Source organism: Colletotrichum fructicola (assembly GCF_000319635.2).
Source record: "Colletotrichum fructicola Nara gc5 chromosome Unknown KSG_Nara_v1_contig01, whole genome shotgun sequence".
NCBI lineage: Eukaryota > Fungi > Ascomycota > Sordariomycetes > Glomerellales > Glomerellaceae > Colletotrichum > Colletotrichum fructicola.
Genome location: NW_027094051.1, coordinates 4,071,447 through 4,092,129, shown reverse-complemented (window position 1 = coordinate 4,092,129; position 20,683 = coordinate 4,071,447). Strand labels below are relative to the sequence as shown.

Sequence of the window (20,683 nt, the reverse complement as noted above, 5' to 3'; positions counted from 1 at the left end):
TATCCAGCAGCACCATCATGACCCATCAGTCGACAACCTGGCCGTCGCATCAAAACGAGTCAGACGCTGGCGGGATCGGTGGATCAAAGCGCGGGCAAACCCCTGGGGCCGTGCAGAAAACCGTTCGTCTGAAATTGTCGTCATCATCCCGACAAGCAAACAAGGCACGGAACGACGCATTTCGAAAGAATCTTCTTCATTCGCATCAAAAGACAAGACCCCGTAGTGACATGCTCCTCCAGACCCAGCTCGACAAGACCCAGAAACCCCAGAGCGTCGCCAGAGAAGCCGCTCCCACGACCACGAGCACCTGCCCTCGGACCTCGAACGCGTCGTCCATCTCCATGCGCATCAGCTTCTTCTGCTTGCTGTGGTAGTAGAACTCGCCCGGCTGCTCCCGGGGACTCGACCTGGGGCTGGGACTCGGTGTCGTGGATTCCTTCTGCATGTACGTGTACGGTGAGTGACGATACACGATGCTGTGTAGCCAGCTGGGCATCCAGCCGCCGCCGTGGTGGTGGCCGCGATCCCGGGATCTCTTTAGTGTGTACTTCAAGTCGACCCACACAAGGGAGAGGAGAAACGAGACGAAGATGATGGGTGTCATGATACCCTGCGAGAGTGTCAGTTTCCAACTCTTATGGATCGTCAAGTTGGGACAAACCTTGTAGATGGTCGACTGCTGCATGGTGCCGGCATCGCTGCCGCTCCTCGTGGCAGTGAGTTTCGTGGCTGTTGCTGATGACGACATAATCCCACTACTGGACCGGGTACTCGACACACTTTCCGCAGACTGATTCCTTCGCATGTCGACGATATTAAGCTCTCAATGCGAGCTGCTTCCGATGAACCGCAATAGCTTGTCCACGGCAGCCCCAAAGTTCGTGGTGCCTGAGAGTCGGGAGGGAAAGCAAAAGACGTCGGTGACGACGGGACGACGGCGTGCGGAGACAGGAATACAGTTAAATATTTTGGAGCTTACAGTCGATCAAAGCCAGTCCGGGCGGGACCTTCGGCGCGGCCACCTGGTCACCGCCCGCTTTCCCGCCCGCCGCTCGTTCGCTTTCGCTTCACCCTCTTTTCTGTTAGTTCCCTGACGGTAATAGCCCATATCCTTCTACCGTCGGGTTCGCCTTCGATACGCCCTGTTTGGCGCGTGCACTGCGGCCGGGACACGGGAGTGACGGAGTTGGACCCACTTGGCGCACTTTGCGTGTTGGGGATCAGCAGGAGAGGTCCAATCGACACCAGCACCTCGACACGACACAGGGCTGCCCGACGCCTACGTAAAGCTTCGATGGAGGACCGATTCGCGCAAGCTGTGAACGCACAGCTTCCCCGTTGACCAGGGGCTCAGTGCGTTGGGCCTTGCACGTCGACAGGGCTGAGGTGCAGAGTCTCGGAAACGCGACGCTAGCGGCGCAAGCAACCGGCCGGCGCTCGACTGCGGTACATCATCGTCCACAGCCACAACTGCGACAATTGCGTCGGTGATCAGCGTGCGTTTCACCATCTACAGCTTCACTTTACGTTTTGACAGCTCGCCCTTGTTTTCCAAGACAAATGGCTCTCCAAGACAAATGTCTGATCCGCCCTCACGTGTATTACAAAGGTATCTCGTGGTCGTCGTCTAAATGGTTTCCAGATCTATCGAGTGTTGTGGATATCAAGCACCAAAATGTCCTGGGCGCCAACGCGGGTCAGGTCGTCCATCACCAGAGCAATCTTCTTCTTCTCCACCATGGAGCTGACTGCAACCCAGCCCTCCTCGTCCAGCGTCGTGATGGTCGGCGCCCGCTTGCCGGGGGTGATCTGCTTTGCCTCGACGAGGCGTGACCTCTCGATGTTGTACTGGCACAGGACAAACCTCTGAGCGGTGATGACACCGCGGATGCGGGCGGCGATGAGCTCGACGAGCTCGACGTTGGAGGGGTTGCGGGACTTGATCAGGACGGACTGCGAGTCGACGACGGTGTCGATGGCCTTGAGGCCGGCGGCCCTCATGGTCTCGCCAGACTCTGGGATACGGTCAGTCTCCGTCCTCACAGACAGCCTCACAGACAAAACGGAACTACTCACCAACAAGATCGACGATGCCGTCAGCGACACCCAGCGCGCAGGCGGCCTCGACACTTCCGCTGAGCTCAATGATCTTGGTGCGCAGCTTCCTGGGCGACGTGTTGCTGTTGCCGTCGGCGTCGACGCCCAGCTCGAGCTTGGCAAAGTGCTCCTCGGCCAGGTTGACGAAGCTGGTGCCGATGGTCTTGCCGACCAGGTCTTGCGTTGTGGCGTAGGCTCCCTTCTCGGGGACCTGGACCTGGAGCTTGCAGGCACCGAAGCCGAGCTCCATGACCATCTCGCAGCCACCGGTGGGCTTCAGCTCGCCATCGTTGAGATCGACGGACGCTCTCCTCGACTTGTTGTGGGCAATGATGCCGGCATCGTGCTCCCTGACCTGGTCCCAGCCCGTGATTCCGAGGTCGACGCGGCCCTCGCCAACAAAGGTCGGGATATCGGCGGCAGGCAGGAAGATGAGGGCGATGGGGAGGTTCTTGACGAGGGCAATGTCGAGACGGCTCTCGCGGCGGAACTTGATGTCGGCTCCCTCAAGCAAGTCCAGGGTGGCCGAGTTGAGGCGGCCCTCTGCGGATGGCATTGTCAGCGCATAGACCCACGGCAGACGCGGTTGACTCACTCTTGGGCACGGCGAACAACAGGCGACCCTCTAGGCTTTCCTTCGCGATCAGCTTCTCCTTGAACTGGGCCATGATGCTCTTGGCTTGGGGAGGGGTAAGACCAACTGGTTGACCAGATCCATGACGGGCTAGGTATGTATACGCTCTACAATGCCGTGGAGAACGTGGGGGTATGTTTGCCCTCGATGTCGTTATGGGCTCGTGGATTGGGCGAGAACGTCGGGCGCGCAGGGATGGAGCACAGCGTCGTAGCAAATCCAATGATGCGACAAGATTTCTGCAGCAGCGAGAACGGCAGCCGGGTTGCACAAGGGACGGCGGGGTTGGGAAGGTTAAGTTGGAGCGATTGCCGAGTCAATTGGCCAGGGCCGAAGGTGTCGAGGTGAAGATGAGATGGCCCGGCTGGCTCTGCGCGACTTTGTATTCTCTTTCTGTCGTCTCTCGTTCGTCGCGGAAGGTGTCCGGCGGGGTGGTTCTGCGGTGAGTCAAAACGGAGGCACTGAAGCCAGACGACGCGGAAATTTTGTGTGGGCTGGGCCGTCTGGCTGGTTAGTGTGCCGCGGTGCAGCAGCGCTAGCGTTCACCACGTTGGCCTATGTCGGAGCTCGACTGGCCGCAGAGACGAAAAAAATCGTTGAACGCGGGGCAGTCCTGGACGTCTGCGGCGGCAGATGCCGGACGCTGGAGGGGCAGCGCTGGTGGAAGCATGAAGTGACGCATGTCCTGCGCGGCATTGCCCTATTCGTGAGGTGGAGGGCCGCAATTGTGGAGCGCAGTGCAATTGAGAGAATGCCATCTTTAACGACGGTATTCGTTGTCAATGGGAGCAGCCTTGGTGTTGGTGGTGTTAAGGCCCGATTATCAACAAGAGATGGACGGCCTCTCTCTCTTCCATTGGCAGAGATATGCTATTCAAAGTAGACGAGACCAACCCAATTCAACTCAACTCAGACAGAGACAAGCAATTCAACGTGTCCCAACGCCTGGCCCTAGACAGCAGCATTCCTCTTCAGACCGATGATCAAGGGTCTCGAGTGCCTCTGTCTCTGTCACAACCACGGCTCGACAACTGACCTGTTAAGGTTTAATGCAAGGGGTATTTCAACCAGAACACGTTGCAATGCTGGAGCGCCGAGAGAATGGACGTAGGTTCACGCGTTAATTAGATGCATATTAGCGACCAGGAACAAGATCCAGTTGATTGGACATGCCGACGACTCGGAGTCTCCCTCTGTCCGCCCTGGTCAGAGCTTCAGCACCAGAAGCCCGTCGGCTTCCACCTGGCTTCTATTTCCAACAGCACCTCGCCCGGGGAAACAGATGACAGGGAGACGAGGCACGGCGACAGGCCAGGTAGGGAGACACCTTCCACCAGGCCACTTAGACGAGACACTACTCGTGCCGTCTGGACTCTTGTTATCCACGCACGGCAGCATTTTGTGCTCCCTCGCATCCTCGTTGTGTCCAGTAGGTTTTCACGAATGTCGCAGTATCTCTCCATCAAGCCACGCTTCTTGTTGGAGCTGATGACCCCATCCGCACCGTCCGTCATGCTCTTCTCGTCCTGGTCCGTCCGTGTATCGAATGCGCCGCCCCTATCCCCGACATCTAGTACCTAATCATTACATACTTTATCCCAACCGCCCGCAGCCGCCAGAGTGTGTGCTCCCGTCTGCTCCATCTCACCGGCCACTTTCAGCAGACCCCATCTCTCGTATCGCACATCTCCCTTGCGCGTGCTTCCACCAAATCTCCCCCGTGCAATACGCTGCAGCGCGCATCCGTCCCCATATTACTTTTATCGCCCGGCCCACCAGAGCTTCCTCAGCTCTCACCACCCCTCCCTTGGTCCCTTGGCCTGCACCTGTTGCTGCACCTCGCATCCAGAGGACCAGAAACATCCCTGACCAGACACTGCGAGCTGCGGGCATGACGCGCGCGCCGCCGTCCGGTCCTGACATCCGCAGCGGCCGCGACGCCCCCCGGGATTTACTTTAAAATCGCTGGTCCACCTGGCCTCTCCCCCATCCTCCCCGGATCTTCAAATGGACCAGACGTCGTCCTCTACGACGCTGTCGCACGATTCCAGTCTTCACCCACCCTCGGACGATTCGGGCGGCAAATCCACGCCCATCCGAACACCCTCGCGATCATCCTCCAGCTTCGACGACGACAGGAGCAGCCCTCTCCAGCTTGATGACCTGTCGAAGCTGCGGAAACCACCCCAAGCGCACAGAGAGGAGCCCAGGAGAGTAACCGGTTCTCGTGGAGTAGGCGAACGAGACGATTCAGACGACGACGACGACGATAGCGACAACGCCGAAGACGACGCTCTCGTGTTAGAGCAGGATCCCGCCGAGATGTCGAGCTGGTCGGGGCAACCCTCCATTAGGGGGAGCTCTGAGGCTATGCGCATGATTCTCCTGACGTTCAACACCCTCGGCATCACGTATGTTGCACTTGGTCGTTGCCGTTTGGGCTCATTTGACTAATCTGCCGCAATGCAGCTTTACATGGGGAATTGAGATGACCTGTACGTCGCCTCGTCGATTGTGCGCGCCATCGCTTGGCTAACTTAACTTGGTTGGCAGACTGCACACCATACCTCCTCAACCTCGGCCTGTCGAAGAGCAACACATCGCTGGTTTGGGTTGCAGGCCCTCTGTCTGGCCTTGTGGTGCAGCCCATTGTCGGGGCGATTGCGGACGAGTCCAAGTCGAAATGGGGCAGGCGACGTCCTTTCATAGTGCTGGGCTCGATCATCACGGCGTTTGCCCTGGCAATATTGGGCTTTACCAAGGAGATTGTGGGGATATTCATCTCGGAGAAGGAGACTGCCCGCATATTCACCATTATCCTGGCGGTGCTGGCAATCTACGTCGTGGATTTTGCCATCAATGCCGGTAGGATCAGCTGCCCCAATGTAGCGCACTTTGAGCTAACCCTTGCCAGTCATGTCTTGCGCAAGAAGCTTGATCGTCGACACGCTGCCGATCGAGAAGCAGCAGACCGGCGCTGCATGGTGTAAGTGGACCTCGGGCGGATTCGTGCTTGCTCACTAACAAGATATACAGCCAGCAGGATGTCTGCCATCGGGCACATGCTGGGCTACATTGCAGGAGCCGTAGACCTGGTTGGCATCTTTGGCACATGGCTGGGCGATTCGCAGTTTCAGATCCTCACGGTGATTGCCACGTTCATGATGCTGTTCTCGTCAGCAGTCACATGCTGGGCCGTGACGGAGAGGGTCCTCGTGTCGACGAGGCAAGACCCGCGCCAGGCCACCGGAAAGTTCAAAGTGTTCCGCCAGATCTGGTCGACGCTGCTTCATCTGCCGCCCAGAATCCAGGCCATCTGCTGGGCGCAGTTCTGGTCCTGGATCGGCTGGTTCCCGTTCCTCTTCTACAGCACCACGTGGGTCGGCGAGACCTACTTCCGCTACGACGCCGCCGCGGATGGCAAGGACTCCAAGGATGCGCTGGGAGACATCGGTCGCATCGGCAGCATGGCCTTAGTCATCTACTCGACCATCACCTTCATCGGCGCCTGGCTGCTGCCTCTCATCGTCAAATCGCCGGACGACGACAACTTTACGGCCCGGCCCCCTCGGGCCATTGCCCCGTTTTTGGAGAAGTTTAGCAAGAAGAAGCCCGACCTCATGACGGCCTGGATCTTTGGACACCTCATGTTCGCCGCCGCCATGTCCCTGGCGCCCTTTGCCACCAGCTTCCGGTTCGCGACGTTCCTCGTTGCCGCCTGCGGTTTCTCCTGGACGATAGCCATGTGGGCGCCGTCGGCGTTCCTCGGCGTTGAGGTCAACAAGCTGAGCGGGGGAGGAGGAGGCGGCGGCGGGGCATACCGACGCCTGTCGGATGCCTCCAACATTGAGCTGCCGACGCTCGGTCAGGACCAGCCGCTGCACCTCGAACACGGGCCGGACGAGAACACGCAACCGTCCTCGTCGACCGGCGAGCTCTCCGGCATCTACTTTGGCATCCTCAACATCTACACAACGCTGCCGCAGTTCATCGGCACCTTCATCAGCTCCATTGTCTTTTCGATCCTGGAACCGGGCAAGAGCCCCGAGCTGTCAGACGCGCCGAAGGAGGAGCACCACAACACGGACGGCCCGAACGCCATCGCCGTCTGTCTCTTCATCGGCGCCATGTGCGCCATCGTTGCTGCTTTCGCCACACGAAAGCTGAAGCATCTTTGAGCTGGTACCGGCTGAGGTACCGACGTTGTAAAACTAGCACGGGCATGGGACGGCGTTTCGGAAGACGGCAGTATCTTGTTGTAGCAATTGCCTAGGATGAAAGGGTTAGGTCAATCTAGGAGTTTGGAGTGGACATGTTTTTGAGACCTGCCGGACGTAGAGAGCGTCTTTGAATGCAATCACTTTCCATCAGCATGCTTCTTTGTGTCAAAGTTTGTACTGAGCTGCCCCCTATGGAGCAGGCTACGAGAACGATATGTACAAGTCTGTTTCGCTGCGTGGTGCCGCTCCAAGCCCATCATATCGACGCCGCCCATGGGTATCTCGAGTGTCTCATCGCGCCGATGCGTAACTCCCTGTCGTCATAATAGAATCGCATCGCATCGCTAGACGGGATTTAAGCGCGTCGTAGATGTGGTCCTCCGCCTCGCCCCTCATTTGTCCTTCTCGTTCTCGGCCTCTGACACCTTCTCCCACTCGTCCTCGGTGCTCACGCTCGACTGCGTGCCGTCGGCATTGGTACTCTCGGCGTTCGACTCCGTAGCGGCAGCGACCCTGCGGTTCAGCTCCGCCTCCTGCCTCTGCTCCTCCGTCTCGACCTGGCTGCTGCTGCCGGCGACGCGAGACCTGGCGACCTTCCTCTTACGACCGGGCGCCGCGCCCTCGACCTCGGTGTCGCTATCGTCCGTGGCGGCGGGAGCCGTGGTGTCGGCCCCAAGCGCCTTCTTGAGATCCTGCTGCTCGTTGTTGAGGGCGATCTCGCGGGCGAACCAGTTTATGCTGTACCATAGGCCGCCGGAGATGAAAGACAGGATGACGAAGTGTATGCTATACGTGCCCACGAAGAGCAAGAGGAGGAGGACCTGAAGGGCGGCGAAGGTGGCGTTGGTAGCGACCAGGAGCGTGGGCGTCGGGCCGGGGGTGAAGATTGACTCCCAGAGCTTGACTACGAAGTCGGCCATGGTTGCGGTTGTGGTCGTCGATGGGGTGGGATTTCTGAGGAAGAGTCGGCGCGGTTTCGTCGGGTAGACCGCTCGGGTTGGGGATGGATGCAGTAGGTTTGGGGGCTGGAGGAGTCGGCTCCGTTGGGCTGTGATGACGATGATGCACCGGGCTCAACTGCGGGGCGTCGGATGGCTGATGTAACGCTGGTGCGAGCTTCTTTCGTCGCGACGTGATAAAGTGATGTTGTTTACGGCGGTGGTCAGACTGGAGAGTCGAGGCGGTAAGAGCGCATAATAAATAGTGCTTTTTTCCGGACGAGTATGCGCGCAACAGCTGGGGGAGGCGGCTGGTAGCGTGGTGGTGGTGGAAGGTAGCTGGTGTGGTGTGCAGGAGAGGGGTCCGGTGTGGTCTTGAGGACGGGAGGGTACTTTTTAGATAACGCGGGCCATGGCGGGGAACAGCGTCTTAAAGTATCCGCGTTTTCGATGGGAGGACAGCAACATCAACAATCCATGGGAGACACGTGTGTTTCCGGCCCAACGAACAGTGTATTGCAGGGCAGGGCATGTGTAGTCAACTGGAAAGACACCGTTGCCTTGAGTGAAGTTTACAAGTGGCATTTGCAAAGAGGTGACCGTGGCCTCGCGATGCTGGGCTTCAGAAGGACAGTTCGGAACCGGGATAGGTGCGTCAACACCAGCGACTGCCTTGGTGTCATATGGATGCCTAGCATACCAACAGCCGTCATTCACAACCACACTGCAAACACTTCAGACGGCGCGGCTCCTCACGGTAATACGTGCGGTAAAGGAGCCAAGCCAGTCAGTCTGCGTTGCAGGGCATCCCGCGTCGGAATGACCCCTCCATGGCCGTAAAACGTCACCGTCGCGGCCCTTTTCGAGGGGTCGTGACCTCTCGTACACAATGCCTTAGTTGAGCCGATCCGAGGCGACGGCCCTGCTGACCAGATTTGGCCGTGGAAGCCGGCACCCGTTGACACAATGTCGGGTTTTGGTTTGTCGCGGTATTCTGTTTTTAATTGCCCCCGTCTCCCTCTGTTGCTTGAAAGTCCGTCGTCAGTCTTGCTTTCAGCCATTGTCCGTCGCACCTTGCAGGTCCATTGAATGCACCACCACGACGCCCGAGGCACCTCATCGGCGATAGCCCTCCCGGATCAGCGGTTTCAATTGCAGGCACCTGCGCCCTGACTCTCTCCTCCCTGGACGTGGCTTCTGCAAGATGGACCGCGGAAACGCGGAGGGCTCTTGGAGCTCAGACAGGTGACGGCCCCCGGATGTCAACTGAAGATCGATGGCGCGCAGATCATGTAAAAAGCTTAATTCCCATTGTGCGCAACGGCACATCGAGCAGGACTCTCGGACACGGGGACGTCAGGGCGGATCGTAGAGAACTGCAGCCAGCGCGAGATTGAGCTGAGCTGAACCACCCGAGCAGGGCTGGGCTGGGGTAGGTGAGTTGGGTTTATTCGGAGCTGAAATGGCCCAGATTGAACAAGGCGCCGTGCTGTGTCTTTAACCTTGCTCCCATAATCGAGACAAGCATCCAAGGAGAGGGTTGTTGATGGTACAGAGGATGCAGGCAGACCACTGAAGACTGAGCAGCTCGCGGGCTGTCTCATCGGCCGAGACGTCAAATCAGACTGTTGACCCAGAGGCTGTGAATCCCGTGTCCCTCCACCTGGTTCGGGATTTTTGGACGTTTTGTAGGTGCGCTTAATCTCCCTGGATCGTGGCACGCGTGGCAGGCCTGTCTGTGTGAGGCAGAGAACTGCCATTTGGGCAGCCCACTTGGCCGGTGGCCACTGGACCTCAAACGAAGCTGGAGCTCCTCCACTGTCCCCGGCGCCGACGGGACCAGAGGCGGTACTTTGTCAGGTGTCCCTATTGGCGTCAAACACTACTGGCTGAATCATTTCTGGGGTACCGGTGGGTCTCTGCGGCGAATGGGTCCCCTACCGCCGTCACAGTGCACCGCAGTCGCAATACCTTTCCCACCGCAGCGCAGCGCCTTCCGGGTCCTGACCTGACGGACGAACCTGCCTGGCCGCTGGACTGCCGCTCGCTTTGCCTCACCATTCAAAGTTCCTCACCTGAATTTTGGAGGCGTTTCCCCCCCTCCTTTGCACACCTCAACTGTTTCTTTTTGGTCATTATTTTGGGAGTGGTCGGCTTCGGGCGGTACGTACACACAGTAATATCTGGGGGAAAGAAAGCAATCAGACCGTCGTCACCTTAGCGCGGAGCAAGGCTAAACAGGAACTGGCCGGCGAACCATCGACAACGTCCGACCAACCAACGCACCACCACCACCGCCGCCTCCTCACCGAAGAGCCGCAACATCACCACGATCCCTGAACCTGTCCATGGTCGGGACATGATTGGCTCGGATTCACCATTGCTGTCGCTCGATACAAACTGAACCGTCGACAAAGGATATCCCTCCTGCCTTCTTTGACGGCAGTCCTTCCCCGAATTGCCTCTACCGCGCGCTCTTTGACCCGGCGCCAGCTTCAAAACCACAGACGCGCCCTCCCCTCCCGACACCCACGATTACGATCTTGCAGTCCTCGTCGTCGCAGCATATTTCCACACGTCCTGCGCCTCCATCAACCGTCGCACCTGAGAGGCCATCTCTCCCGACCACCGACCTAGCTGACCCTCGACAAGAATGCGCTGAGCCCTCCTCACCATGGCTCCAGCCCTGCAAACAACCGACCCTACCACCCATCAATTCGCCCAGTCGCATCCGAACCAGCACGTCGTGCCCATCCACGACGGCACGTACGGGAACCATGCGACTGTGGTTGACGATGACGACACCGACGCCGGAGAGGATCCCTCCGCCATCATGCGCAAGCTCATGAAGGGCAAGGACAAGGAGTGGGACGCTGTCACGTCCACCAAGTCGTCGGGCAAGAAGCTCACCCTGCTCGAGCTGCCGGTGGACGTTTTGCGGCTGATCATTAAGGAGGCAAGTTCCGATGGACCGCTGTTGCCTCGCCCTCCCGCTGACTCTTGTGCTTGTAGATCACCCACACGAACGACCTCACGTCTCTCGCCCTGACGAACTCGAACCTCCACAATCTCGCGATCCCCCACATCTACTCGAGATTTGACATTGTCTGGCCCGACGCCACCCAGATGAACACGTCCGACAGCAAGAGCGTCGATGCCCTCACGTACGGCCTGTCCACAATCTGCCTCGGCAGCTCGTTCGCCCATCGGACGCGCAAGATGCTCGAGCCCACGTACAACATGGCGAGCCCTGTCCCGTTCAAGCGGAGACCGAAGAACGACTACGCTAAGTACACTAGGAAGTTCTCGCTGGGCAACGGCCCTACCGACTGGGTCGCGGAGTACATGATCTCCAAGGAGAGCGGCAAGATGCTGGGTACCTTGGTGGCACTGGCCGTCGAGAAGATGGTCAACCTGGAGGCGTTTGTCTGGGACATGCCCACCGGAGTCCTGTCCGACATCTTCATGGCACTAGCGTCTATCTCGGAGCACAGCCCAGACGGCGAATCGAAGCTGGAAAAGGTCTGGGTGAGGTGGCACGATAACTACGAGGGGACGACGTCTTCAATGTCTTCGAGCCCGGCTCCTCCGCATCCGGCGACGTCTGCCAACAACAACGCCACCGCCATCGGCTACCTGATCACCGGGCCCGGCCTGCCCCGCGCCCGGCCTGCGCTGCCGTACGCCGAGACACGGGTCGAGTTTCCCACCTTTTGCGTTTTGCCGCCGCTCAAGAGCCTGACCGTGTTGGACATTGACGAGCTTGCCTACCTGGATGAGATGGCCATGGTGATTGAGAGATCCAAAGACCGTCTGCAGGAACTGCGCGTCGGTATCTCGCAAAAGGCCGTGAACAAGGACTTTGCCCAGCCGTGGGACGGTCCCGACCTGCACCAGATCGACCGGGAAGCCAGATGGCCTGGCGAGAGCTCCATTGGAGACAAGCGACTGGGTGGCGTCCTCGGCGTGCTCGTCGGTCGGGTCTATGACATCCGCCGTAAGGCAAGCTCGAGGTCGAGGGGAAAGGCGCCATTGTTATCTGCCCCAACGACGCAGTCGTCAAACGACGCGAGTGTGGACGCAGACGATACCGAGACCTTGCCGGCCCAGGGCACGAACGAGCATGTCGACGTGGACGCCGGCCAAGACGCCGCACCCGCAGACGAGGCCACTGAGGTTGGTTCGGAGGATCAGCTCGTAGACCAGACTACAGAGGAAGCGGTCACCTACCCCGAGCAAGGCCACGGCGCTTCCGTGGAGGACCGGCCGTCCGACGAGCAGCAGAACACTCTTGTCGGTAACGAGCATTCATACGCGTCCCCGCGGACTCCGCGAAAGAGGCTGGAAGGCAAACTCAAGCTGCGCACCCTTGAACTCGAGCGCGTCAATCTCTCGATCCAGGTGTGCATTCAAGCGTTTGACTGGACGGTCTTGACCAACATCACCATCCTGGATTGCGTGCAGAGCGAGCACCTCTGGAAGGGCCTGCGGCGGCAGTTCGCACCAGCGCCTGCATCGAGGCTCGGATCACATGCGGCGAACGCGAGCAAGCAGCCCATGGAGTATCACCTCTGCCTCAAGAGCATCCATACCGACACCGTCTCAAGTGCCCTGGTCAGCTTCCTGAGGGACACCCTGGCGCCCAACAGTTTGGAGGTGCTGTTTTTGCAGGATCGTCGACGGGTAGGGCCTCAGCCTGCGACCATTGAGCAGGTTTTCAAGGGGGTCATTAAGAAACATCGGTCAAGTCTGCAAAAGGTTCTACTGGACAGCTCGGATCGGAAGAACGGCAACGTACCAGCGGACAACTCTCGTTGGCGCAACTGGGTGTTGTCGACGGACATGTTGCTGTACATGACGAGTGGACGGATGTCAAACCTCAGGGAGCTCGCCATATCGTTGCACTACAAAGACTGGGTAAGTGACTTTTTTTTTGTGTGTGTTATCTGTGGCATGTGAAATTCGCTGCTGCTGGTTTCTGGCCTGTGAGCTGAAATACTCATGACGTCCTCGATTACTGTGGCACGATAACCTCTGCCACCTCATACCTGCAAAAATAGACCAAAGCTAACCCATGGTCTTGTCACAGCACACATTCCTTCAACGTTTGCCCAACGTTCCGCATTTGCGATCGCTGAATCTTCAGCACGTCGCTGAGCACATAGTCGGCAATTTTGAGCCAAGAGAATTGGCTTTGCAGATGGTGGACATCATAACCTTACGCCCCGAGATTCAGCTGTGTTATGTCGGCATTTCAACAAAGTGCTTTGAGATCTTGGAGAGCAAGCCGGCGGAGGAGAGTGGCGGCTCGATTGCCAGTGTCACGGCCGACCACCACGGCGTCATGGCACACGACTCCGGTGTCGATGACGAGGATGACGAAGACGACAATGCCGGCACGGACGAGGAGACGGCCAGCCAGATGGATGAAGAAACCTCGGAAGAGGAAGACGACGACGACGATGATACCCCAGCAAGCGCAGTGGACGCGGACGACACACAGTCGGAGGTGTCTGCGGCCCAGGACTCGGACGACGAGTCTCTGCGCGACGCGGTTTTCGGCCCCTCGCGGCCTCGCCTCCGACTCCGCGAAATTCTATTTTACGACGACAAGGTGGCGATTTTCAAGGCTCGCCACGGGAGATTGTGAGGACAGAAGACAAGAAAAGAAGACGGTGGTCGGGCGGATGAGTGAGAGCACGCACGCGCGCGTGCGCGGAGAAGGGAGCATTAGGGGTCCAGGGCCGGCGTCGAGCCTGCATACAGCGACAGCGGCATATGCGAAAAAAAAAACCAGACGGGAATACCAGACGCAAAGCATGTCTGTTGCTATTTGGATTGCTACTCCTTCTCTATTAGGGCCAGCTTTTTCCATTTTTTCGTTTTCCGTTAATTGATATCCCCCCTGGTTGTTGTTGAATACATCGAAAAGAGACCTTTCACGAGCCTTTTTCTTCACTCCGTCTACATGAGATAGCAGCAGTCGTCGTCGCCGTAGTGAAGCTTGTGACAGCTACCCCTCCAGCTTGTCCCCGTTCCCCCAACTCTGGCCGTCCGGCGCGGATGAGGAGCTATGGCACCCGGAGTGTCTATCGACATACAAGCAGCGGTCATTGAGTTCATTCACCCCTGAACCATGATATTCCAGACCTGGCGATAAGGTATATCTGGAGTACACAAGCGCATGCCGTTTTCGATCAAAGCTGAACCGTTAGGTTTCACGATCCCACATCGAGCAAGATCCGCTATCTTGCTCAAAAAGTCTATTGTCTGCTGCTGTTGGCGCTGCCTTCTGATGCTGGCCGCTGCTGCTGATGCTGCTGCATGACACCCTCTTTTGCTTTTTCCCCTTCCTCCTTTTGGTTTTTCCCAGATCTTGTCTTGCCTTGCCGATAACCCTAAAGAGAAGAAAAAAACAAGAAATGCCTCCTTTTCCTAATGCGATAGATAGACCTGCATCTGCATGCTCTAGTTCCGTTTCGTCTCGACTGCTCCAAAGGGGAGGATAGGAGATGGGGAAGATGGGAAGGAACAACCCAAAAGAAGCTCTTTGCTTTCTGGCAATGTGTATGAGCGCGAGTGTGTCCCGTTCGGGTGGTGGTTGTTGTTGGTGGCGGCGGCGGCGGCGGCGGCAAAGGCAACGGCATGTGGAGGATGGATGGGGAAGTGTGGAGTGTCATGCGAGTTTGTGGCTTCTTCTTCCAACACCGATTTTTGTTTGACTGAGCGCGTATGTTGGTTGGGACGTGATGGCATTGCATTTTTCTGCTCGTTGCGATCCTTTGTTTCTTGTTTTACCAACATGGCCGCCACTCCCCTTCCTCATGCCGGGGAAGCGGACGGTAGCCACCGGCGGCGGCAAAACATCATGGAGGATTCAAGTTGAAGTACATCATCCCAAGTGGCCCGACGGGACGGAGAGAGAGAGAGAGAGACAGAGAGAGAGAGAGGTGTGTGTACGGACTGCAAAAGGTGGTTTGGCCGGAACTTGCCTGCCTTCAGCAGCATGCTCTCGCACCCCTCCTCCCCCTTTTCCCTCTACGAATACGCTTCTTCAATTCTTTTTTACCTTCCTCTCGTGACAGAAGCTATCTATCTTACGTTGCCGGCCGTCGGTTGTAGGAACCAACATATGCCTAGAAAACGTACACCATGTATGCAGCAGGTTCCTGCCGCATGCGCAGTACACCCTTGGCGATGGCGGTGGCTGCTGCTGCTTCTCCCACTCGGGCCTACCTCGACGCGAGATATCCCGCGGAGGAGCCCGGGTGATACTATGCAAAGGGTGGGAAGGGGGAGACTAGCAGGCAGACATGATTACATACCAAGAAGCAAAGCAAATGAGCATCGCGTAGCGAATGATTCAGTCCGCAGCAGCATCACCATCAGCAGTAGCTGCCGCAGCCGCAGACCGCAGCAATGGAGTCGATTAGACACAGAAAAAAAGCCTGCAGCGCGCATCTCCGCGCTTGCCTCTCATTTCCGTATACAGCATCGATGTCTCCTTCGGGCCCGACAGGTCGAGCAAGCGGCAGGGCAGGACCGGGGACAAGGGAGGAAGCCTAGAGGAAGAACAAGGCGAAGGGGCGGCCAAGGTAGAGGGTACAGCCACCCCGTCACAGGTACAGGTACGGAAACCCCAGGAAGAGGCCGTGAATGGCCTGAGCTTGACGGCCCTTCTTCCTGCCGCCGCAGGAGCAGGAGAAGGGGGGGGACAGGGTAGAAGCACGCAGGCAAGGGAAAATTCAAACCCAGAACGAGGGAAAGGAGTTGGACGGGAGGATCTCGATCCTTGCCTCTTGCACTGGGAAGGGTAGGCCTGGGCCGTGATGGGATAGGACAGCCAGACATGGGCAGGGAAGAACAAGGACAGGAAGACTCAAGACGACGGTATTGGGGGCGTGAATGGGGGGAGTGATGGAAGACGATACCCCTCCATCACCCGCTCCCCTCTCTCAGGGAGCTATGACGGGGGTTAGATTTGGCCACCGGGGTCTGGAAGCTATACTGAGGTCGTTCAATGGTAAGACTTTGTTAAGAATATCGTCGCTGCAGCCAGCCAGGGAGGGGTGAGGGTTGTCCATTGCCAAGTAGGGAAATGATGTCGCTGATGAGAGGGGTCAACCCAGGACCGGGCAGGTAGCAGCAGGTCCGGATGTAGAGAGCCACGTATGGTGATGCTTCGTGATGGGCAGCGAAGCGGCTAAAGCGGACCTTTCGATACGTGATAATGAGGCAGGCCAAGTCGGGGCCGATGGGGACGAGAAGAACACGCAAGGCCGTCTTCCAGCCAGGTTCCTTGCAACAGGCGGACTGTGCCAAATCCCATGGGATGCGGTATTTGAAATCGCGAAGAGGGCTAGAACATGGTCTCCAAGGGCGTCAAACTGTTAAGAATCTTTCCCCAAGGGTTGCCGCCGCCGCCGCTTCATGGGAGACAACACAGCGGTATCCTAGGGTAGTCAATCTCATCGAAATTGAGCGGGATGCCGCCATGGTTCATGACATGTTCTATGCGGCCGTTGAACACCACCACCCCTACCCCGTGATTCCTTCACACAATTCAGACAGGCGGGGGATTGATGCCCTACATTGAAACGAGATATCCGGCTTGCACACGCCGCGAGAGTCCGGACCAAGAGGGGCGGTGGTCCGGACCACATCCGTTTGACAGGAGTTGTCGGAGATGGAGAACGACAGCGTAGTGCTGGCATCCTTCTCACCGACAGCAGTCGCCTTTCTGTTCTGCGATACCCTGCCCGGGCCCCGTTCTCGATTGAAATCCTTCGTAAATAATATCTTTCAGTCTCCATACCGGCCCCCTAGAGTCCACAAACGGCCGTTCGGATGACACCTTTCTGGCCGGCCGCTGGTCATGATCTCGACAGGAAACCAAAGAGGGCCGAACCATGCACAGTAGCAATCGAGATGATGTGCTTTTTTTCAAAATAGAAACAAAAGTAATTCTGTAGCCTAGAATCTGTCATGCCCCAGTGTCCGAACGACGTGTGGTGGTTGGTCCGTGTGGCCCCATGGGATCGGCCTCCCTGTGCGGCCACGCCTCGTTGCCGCCGGAGCCTCAGCCACAGTTTTGGAGAGGATCACCCGCATCCCCGCTCAAGCCACGTCAAGGACAGCAGAGGGAGAGTTGGCTAGTAGGTCGGACTGGGCTGAGGTGAGAAGGAGAGCGAGAGACGGAAGACGGTAGACAGACACACGCACACGAGGCTGACTTGTGTCGTGAGACAAGCCATACGTGCCCATCTCACATACACCCGTCCGTCTGTTGTCGTGGTCCGTCTCGTTCCATGAATCGTCTTTCGTCCCAGCATCTGCTTCATTTTCAATGGCCGAAATACGACGACGAGGTGTATCAAACCACTGGGGGCGCAGAGCTTCGAGATCGGATTTTCGTCTCTAGTCTCTCAGACGTCGCCCCTTCTTAGTTGAGACATGCCAGTAAACAGGCCGTCATCAGCCACGACGCATGAATCGTCTAGCCCTACGAACCGTGCGTCTTACCAATTCCCCGGACGCCCGTATCTCGCAAGTCACGTTCGAGGTCCGAAAACCTTCAATCCAACTGCTCCGACTTTCATCGGCGGGCCTGGGCCGAGTCGGCCAGCAGCCAGCAGCCGCGGGGTCAAATCATCCCAGTCCGACCGCGAGAGTGAAAACTGAGCCAGCAGCAAGTGTGTCATCCGAATCGTCGGAGCAAGCTGAATCTGCCCATGGGACCTTTTTTTTTTTCCGAGACTGTCTCACCTTGCCACGGCTCATGGAATGTTCTTTCTCGTCTTGCTGCATGGGCAAGTCGGTAGGGAGACCGAGTTCCCCATTTAAATTGATTCATCAGCGTTCGCTGACAATTGGCTCAGAGCCCTTCTGATGTGGCTGACAAGGAAAGTTTGTGCGAGGACGTCACAGCCGAGGCTCTTGTTCCTGTCTTGGACAGCGAGAGAGGCTGCAGGTGAAGATGGGAGGATCAGATGCGCCCAAGAAACGTCTGTTGGTACGCCCGCATGTGTGGTATATCGTAAGGGGCTTCTGCATCGCCGTGAGCTAAATGCGCCTTTTTAAAGCGGTCGGTCTCCTCCACCGATTTGCTTGATCGCCGTTTATTTCAGGAGGGGGGCGTGTGTGTCCCTGGCATCTCTTGGTCACGTTCCCCGCAGAGCGTCGGCGACGAGACGTTGAATCCTCCCGATGAGCCAAATCATCCATGCGCACAACGAACCTCATCAAAGGCGGCGGGAGGGGTCGCACCGTTGCATTCCTCAGCCGGACAGAACGATCCAGTCTATTGTGGGCTGTTCGATCTCTGCGAGGTGGACAAGACCATCAATTGGCAGGCTCGGTCTTGGAAATTTGATATCACGCCCGCCAAACAACGGCGAGAGGTCGCACGGAGGGTCCATTTTAGCCAGTCTGTGTGTGACAATGAGCAGTATTGCTGCCCGCCTTAGCCATACGCGACCGAGGCCGGGCTGCGACGCATGGTGAGGTTTGTTGCTCTGTCGGGGGGGCGGCACGGTCGCGGTATTTCGAACGTGAAGGGCAACTAAATGTAACAATTCTTAGCCACGTCCAAGGTGCAGATGACGGCTCTGCACACAAGGCTTCTTCATTTCGGGTGCACTGCAGCGAGCTGAAGCCTTTCCCCTCGCGGCAACATGATTGCAACTGGTTCGTTTGAGAGCTGGGTGGGCAGCAGCATACCGTTTTGGAATCCGATGCTGCATGTCAGATTTTGGACGCCCACAACACCACGACAGAGGGAGGGTGGTCAGTCCCTCGTAGGGCTGGGAGGAATATTGGGGGTGGCAGCGGAAGGATTCTAAGTGTGCTGCTGTCTGATGGGTAGTATGTGAGACTGCGAGATATGTGCTTCCGCAGGTGTACGCGTAAAAGCCGTGCTGAGAAGAAGAAGGCCATGAACAATGATTTGTCTGGTTCAGCCACGGCGCGAGAAATGCAGCTGGGCAACCGAAGGAAAGTGCCTTTCTAGACGAGATATGACGTCCGGGGGTGCGGAATCCGCTGCGTGTGTCTCAACTTGAGCAAAAGCGGCGTCGACGAAACCGTCAAGAAGGAAAATAGAAGTCCCTCCTCGAGGAGGCGTCGCGTGAGAGCTTCTGAATTGCGACAGGCTCATTTCGAAATGACGTCGCCGTGTCGCTGCAGGCCACGCCGCCCGTTTGCATACCTGTATCCGCAAATCGGCAGCAAGAGCCCCGGAACATCGCGGGCGCTCCTGTACAAGCGGAAAGGGGACCAAAGAAGGCAGTTATGTGCACTCTGGCAGCCAATGCAGCCAGCCGTGTGTGGTGTGACACGACTGCATCATTCAGGCCCAGCCCTAAACTGCTCGTCGCCCTACGAGGCCGTGGTTCATGGCTCGTTGGCAGGAGGCAATATGCACATACTCTTCGGCGAATGACCGGCCAGCATTGTTGACGGGACTTCTGTTGCCATTGGTCCTAGAGAGTACCAGTTGCCTGGAACAGCCCGCCCCGTCTCGCGCGCAGAGGTCGCATTTCTAATCTGCTGACAGATCAGAGAAGCGCCCGCAAGCCGGGCCCAGCACATCCGTGTGCTGATGCGACGAAGCTCTGGGACGCTCACCACAATCTCAACGTCGAGCTCTGAGGCCGACGACCGGGAGCCGCGTTTGTGATGGCTTGAGGAAGTGCTCTCTCAGAAGCCAAAGTCTACTGAGTGGTTGACGAATCGGAGACTTGAATGGCCCGCTCGGCGACTTTTTGGTACGGAACGGCGAGATTGATTGGAATCTGGGGTAGCGGACATGGTCCGGATCGGCGCAGAGCATCCGATACAGTTTGCGAGTTGACTGTCGACTTTGGGGGCCGAAGTCGCATTACAAAGTGGTAACCATAACGCATTCTGCGGGTGTGGGTGATTGGCCGTGGTTGCGAGGCAGAGAAGCGGCCGATTTTCGCCTTTGGGCAATTTCCGTGCAAAAGGACCTTGCGGCTTGTGGAGACTCAACATACCGTCTCCATCTGCGACGTGAGGCCATGCGCCTGCGGCATGTGAAGAGAAGTCGGTGACGCTAACAATTACAGAGCCAGGAGCGTCTCCAGCTTTTTGCACCTCGAAGCTCGTGCGGCAGATTGTCTCTGTGACTGCGGCATCTGAGTTGGCGGAGTGTTCAGTGTCGTCTGCCGTGTGCCGTGTCTCGTGTGAGGGTAATGCGGAGGGAGTCTGCAAAGAGACATTGCCCCACAGGCAATTGTCCTCGAGAACGTGTGCTGTGCAAGTCAGACACGGATTGTCAGACTCGATGGACCTATGGCAAAGGGCGCATAGCAACGCCCGTAGGAGAAACCTCCCAACGGCGTTTAATTGCCCAGTGGGTGCTCTCGCACGCGGTGCAATTTTGATGGCAAAAAGCTGGCGTCTGTGCAACTGGGGGCGGGCTAGCGTATTCGTCATCAAGCTTGACCTCATTGATCAATTTACGTCGAAGGTGTGCGGCTGGTCGTCGGAGTTGGGACCCGTCATGTTGTCCGACCGTGTCGTTGGGCGAGTCCCGAACTCTCGGAGCTTACACGTCCTGGCCCGCGGCCTGAGCCAAGGTGGTCCTGGTTCAGCAAGTCTCCATTTTGATGGGCAATCATCAACGTGGCAGCCATCGTTGCAGTTCTCCATGGGCAGGGGTGCTGTGCGGCGTATGCCTGGCCACCCGTGCCGCTGTGCCCTCTCCGCGTCCCGCATCGGCTCGTCAACGGCGCAGTACAATTTTCTGACGATGGCAGTCAATACCGAAC

General features: G+C 57.7%; 5 protein-coding genes across 5 annotated transcripts; 2 read left to right on the top strand and 3 right to left on the bottom strand.

Annotated features, from left to right (window-relative positions):
* Window positions 1-205: 205 nt before the first annotated feature.
* Window positions 206-688, bottom strand: CGGC5_v001158 (uncharacterized protein; the record flags this gene model as incomplete). The annotated part of the gene is made up of 2 exons (XM_032030033.2): window positions 206-613; window positions 665-688. The coding sequence occupies 2 exons, from the start codon at window positions 686-688 to the stop codon at window positions 206-208; spliced, it is 432 nt and encodes a 143-aa protein (XP_031890570.2).
* A 959-nt stretch (window positions 689-1,647) lies between these two features.
* On the bottom strand, window positions 1,648-2,818 carry HIS1 (ATP phosphoribosyltransferase; the record flags this gene model as incomplete). The annotated part of the gene is made up of 4 exons (XM_032030032.1): window positions 1,648-2,018; window positions 2,080-2,643; window positions 2,696-2,730; window positions 2,802-2,818. The coding sequence occupies 4 exons, from the start codon at window positions 2,816-2,818 to the stop codon at window positions 1,648-1,650; spliced, it is 987 nt and encodes a 328-aa protein (XP_031890569.1).
* A 1,923-nt stretch (window positions 2,819-4,741) lies between these two features.
* Window positions 4,742-6,912, top strand: sut1-2 (General alpha-glucoside permease; the record flags this gene model as incomplete). The annotated part of the gene is made up of 5 exons (XM_032030031.1): window positions 4,742-5,145; window positions 5,204-5,229; window positions 5,288-5,599; window positions 5,649-5,720; window positions 5,771-6,912. 5 exons carry the CDS (start codon window positions 4,742-4,744, stop codon window positions 6,910-6,912), a joined length of 1,956 nt encoding a protein of 651 aa, XP_031890540.1.
* Window positions 6,913-7,346: 434 nt separating this feature from the next.
* Window positions 7,347-7,874, bottom strand: pkr1 (V-type ATPase assembly factor pkr1; the record flags this gene model as incomplete). Its single annotated transcript, XM_032030030.1, has 1 exon — window positions 7,347-7,874. The coding sequence occupies one exon, from the start codon at window positions 7,872-7,874 to the stop codon at window positions 7,347-7,349; it is 528 nt and encodes a 175-aa protein (XP_031890568.1).
* A 2,692-nt stretch (window positions 7,875-10,566) lies between these two features.
* Window positions 10,567-13,542, top strand: CGGC5_v001154 (uncharacterized protein; the record flags this gene model as incomplete). Its single annotated transcript, XM_066150782.1, has 3 exons — window positions 10,567-10,818; window positions 10,905-12,809; window positions 12,982-13,542. 3 exons carry the CDS (start codon window positions 10,567-10,569, stop codon window positions 13,540-13,542), a joined length of 2,718 nt encoding a protein of 905 aa, XP_066009725.1.
* Between the last annotated feature and the right edge of the window lie 7,141 nt (window positions 13,543-20,683).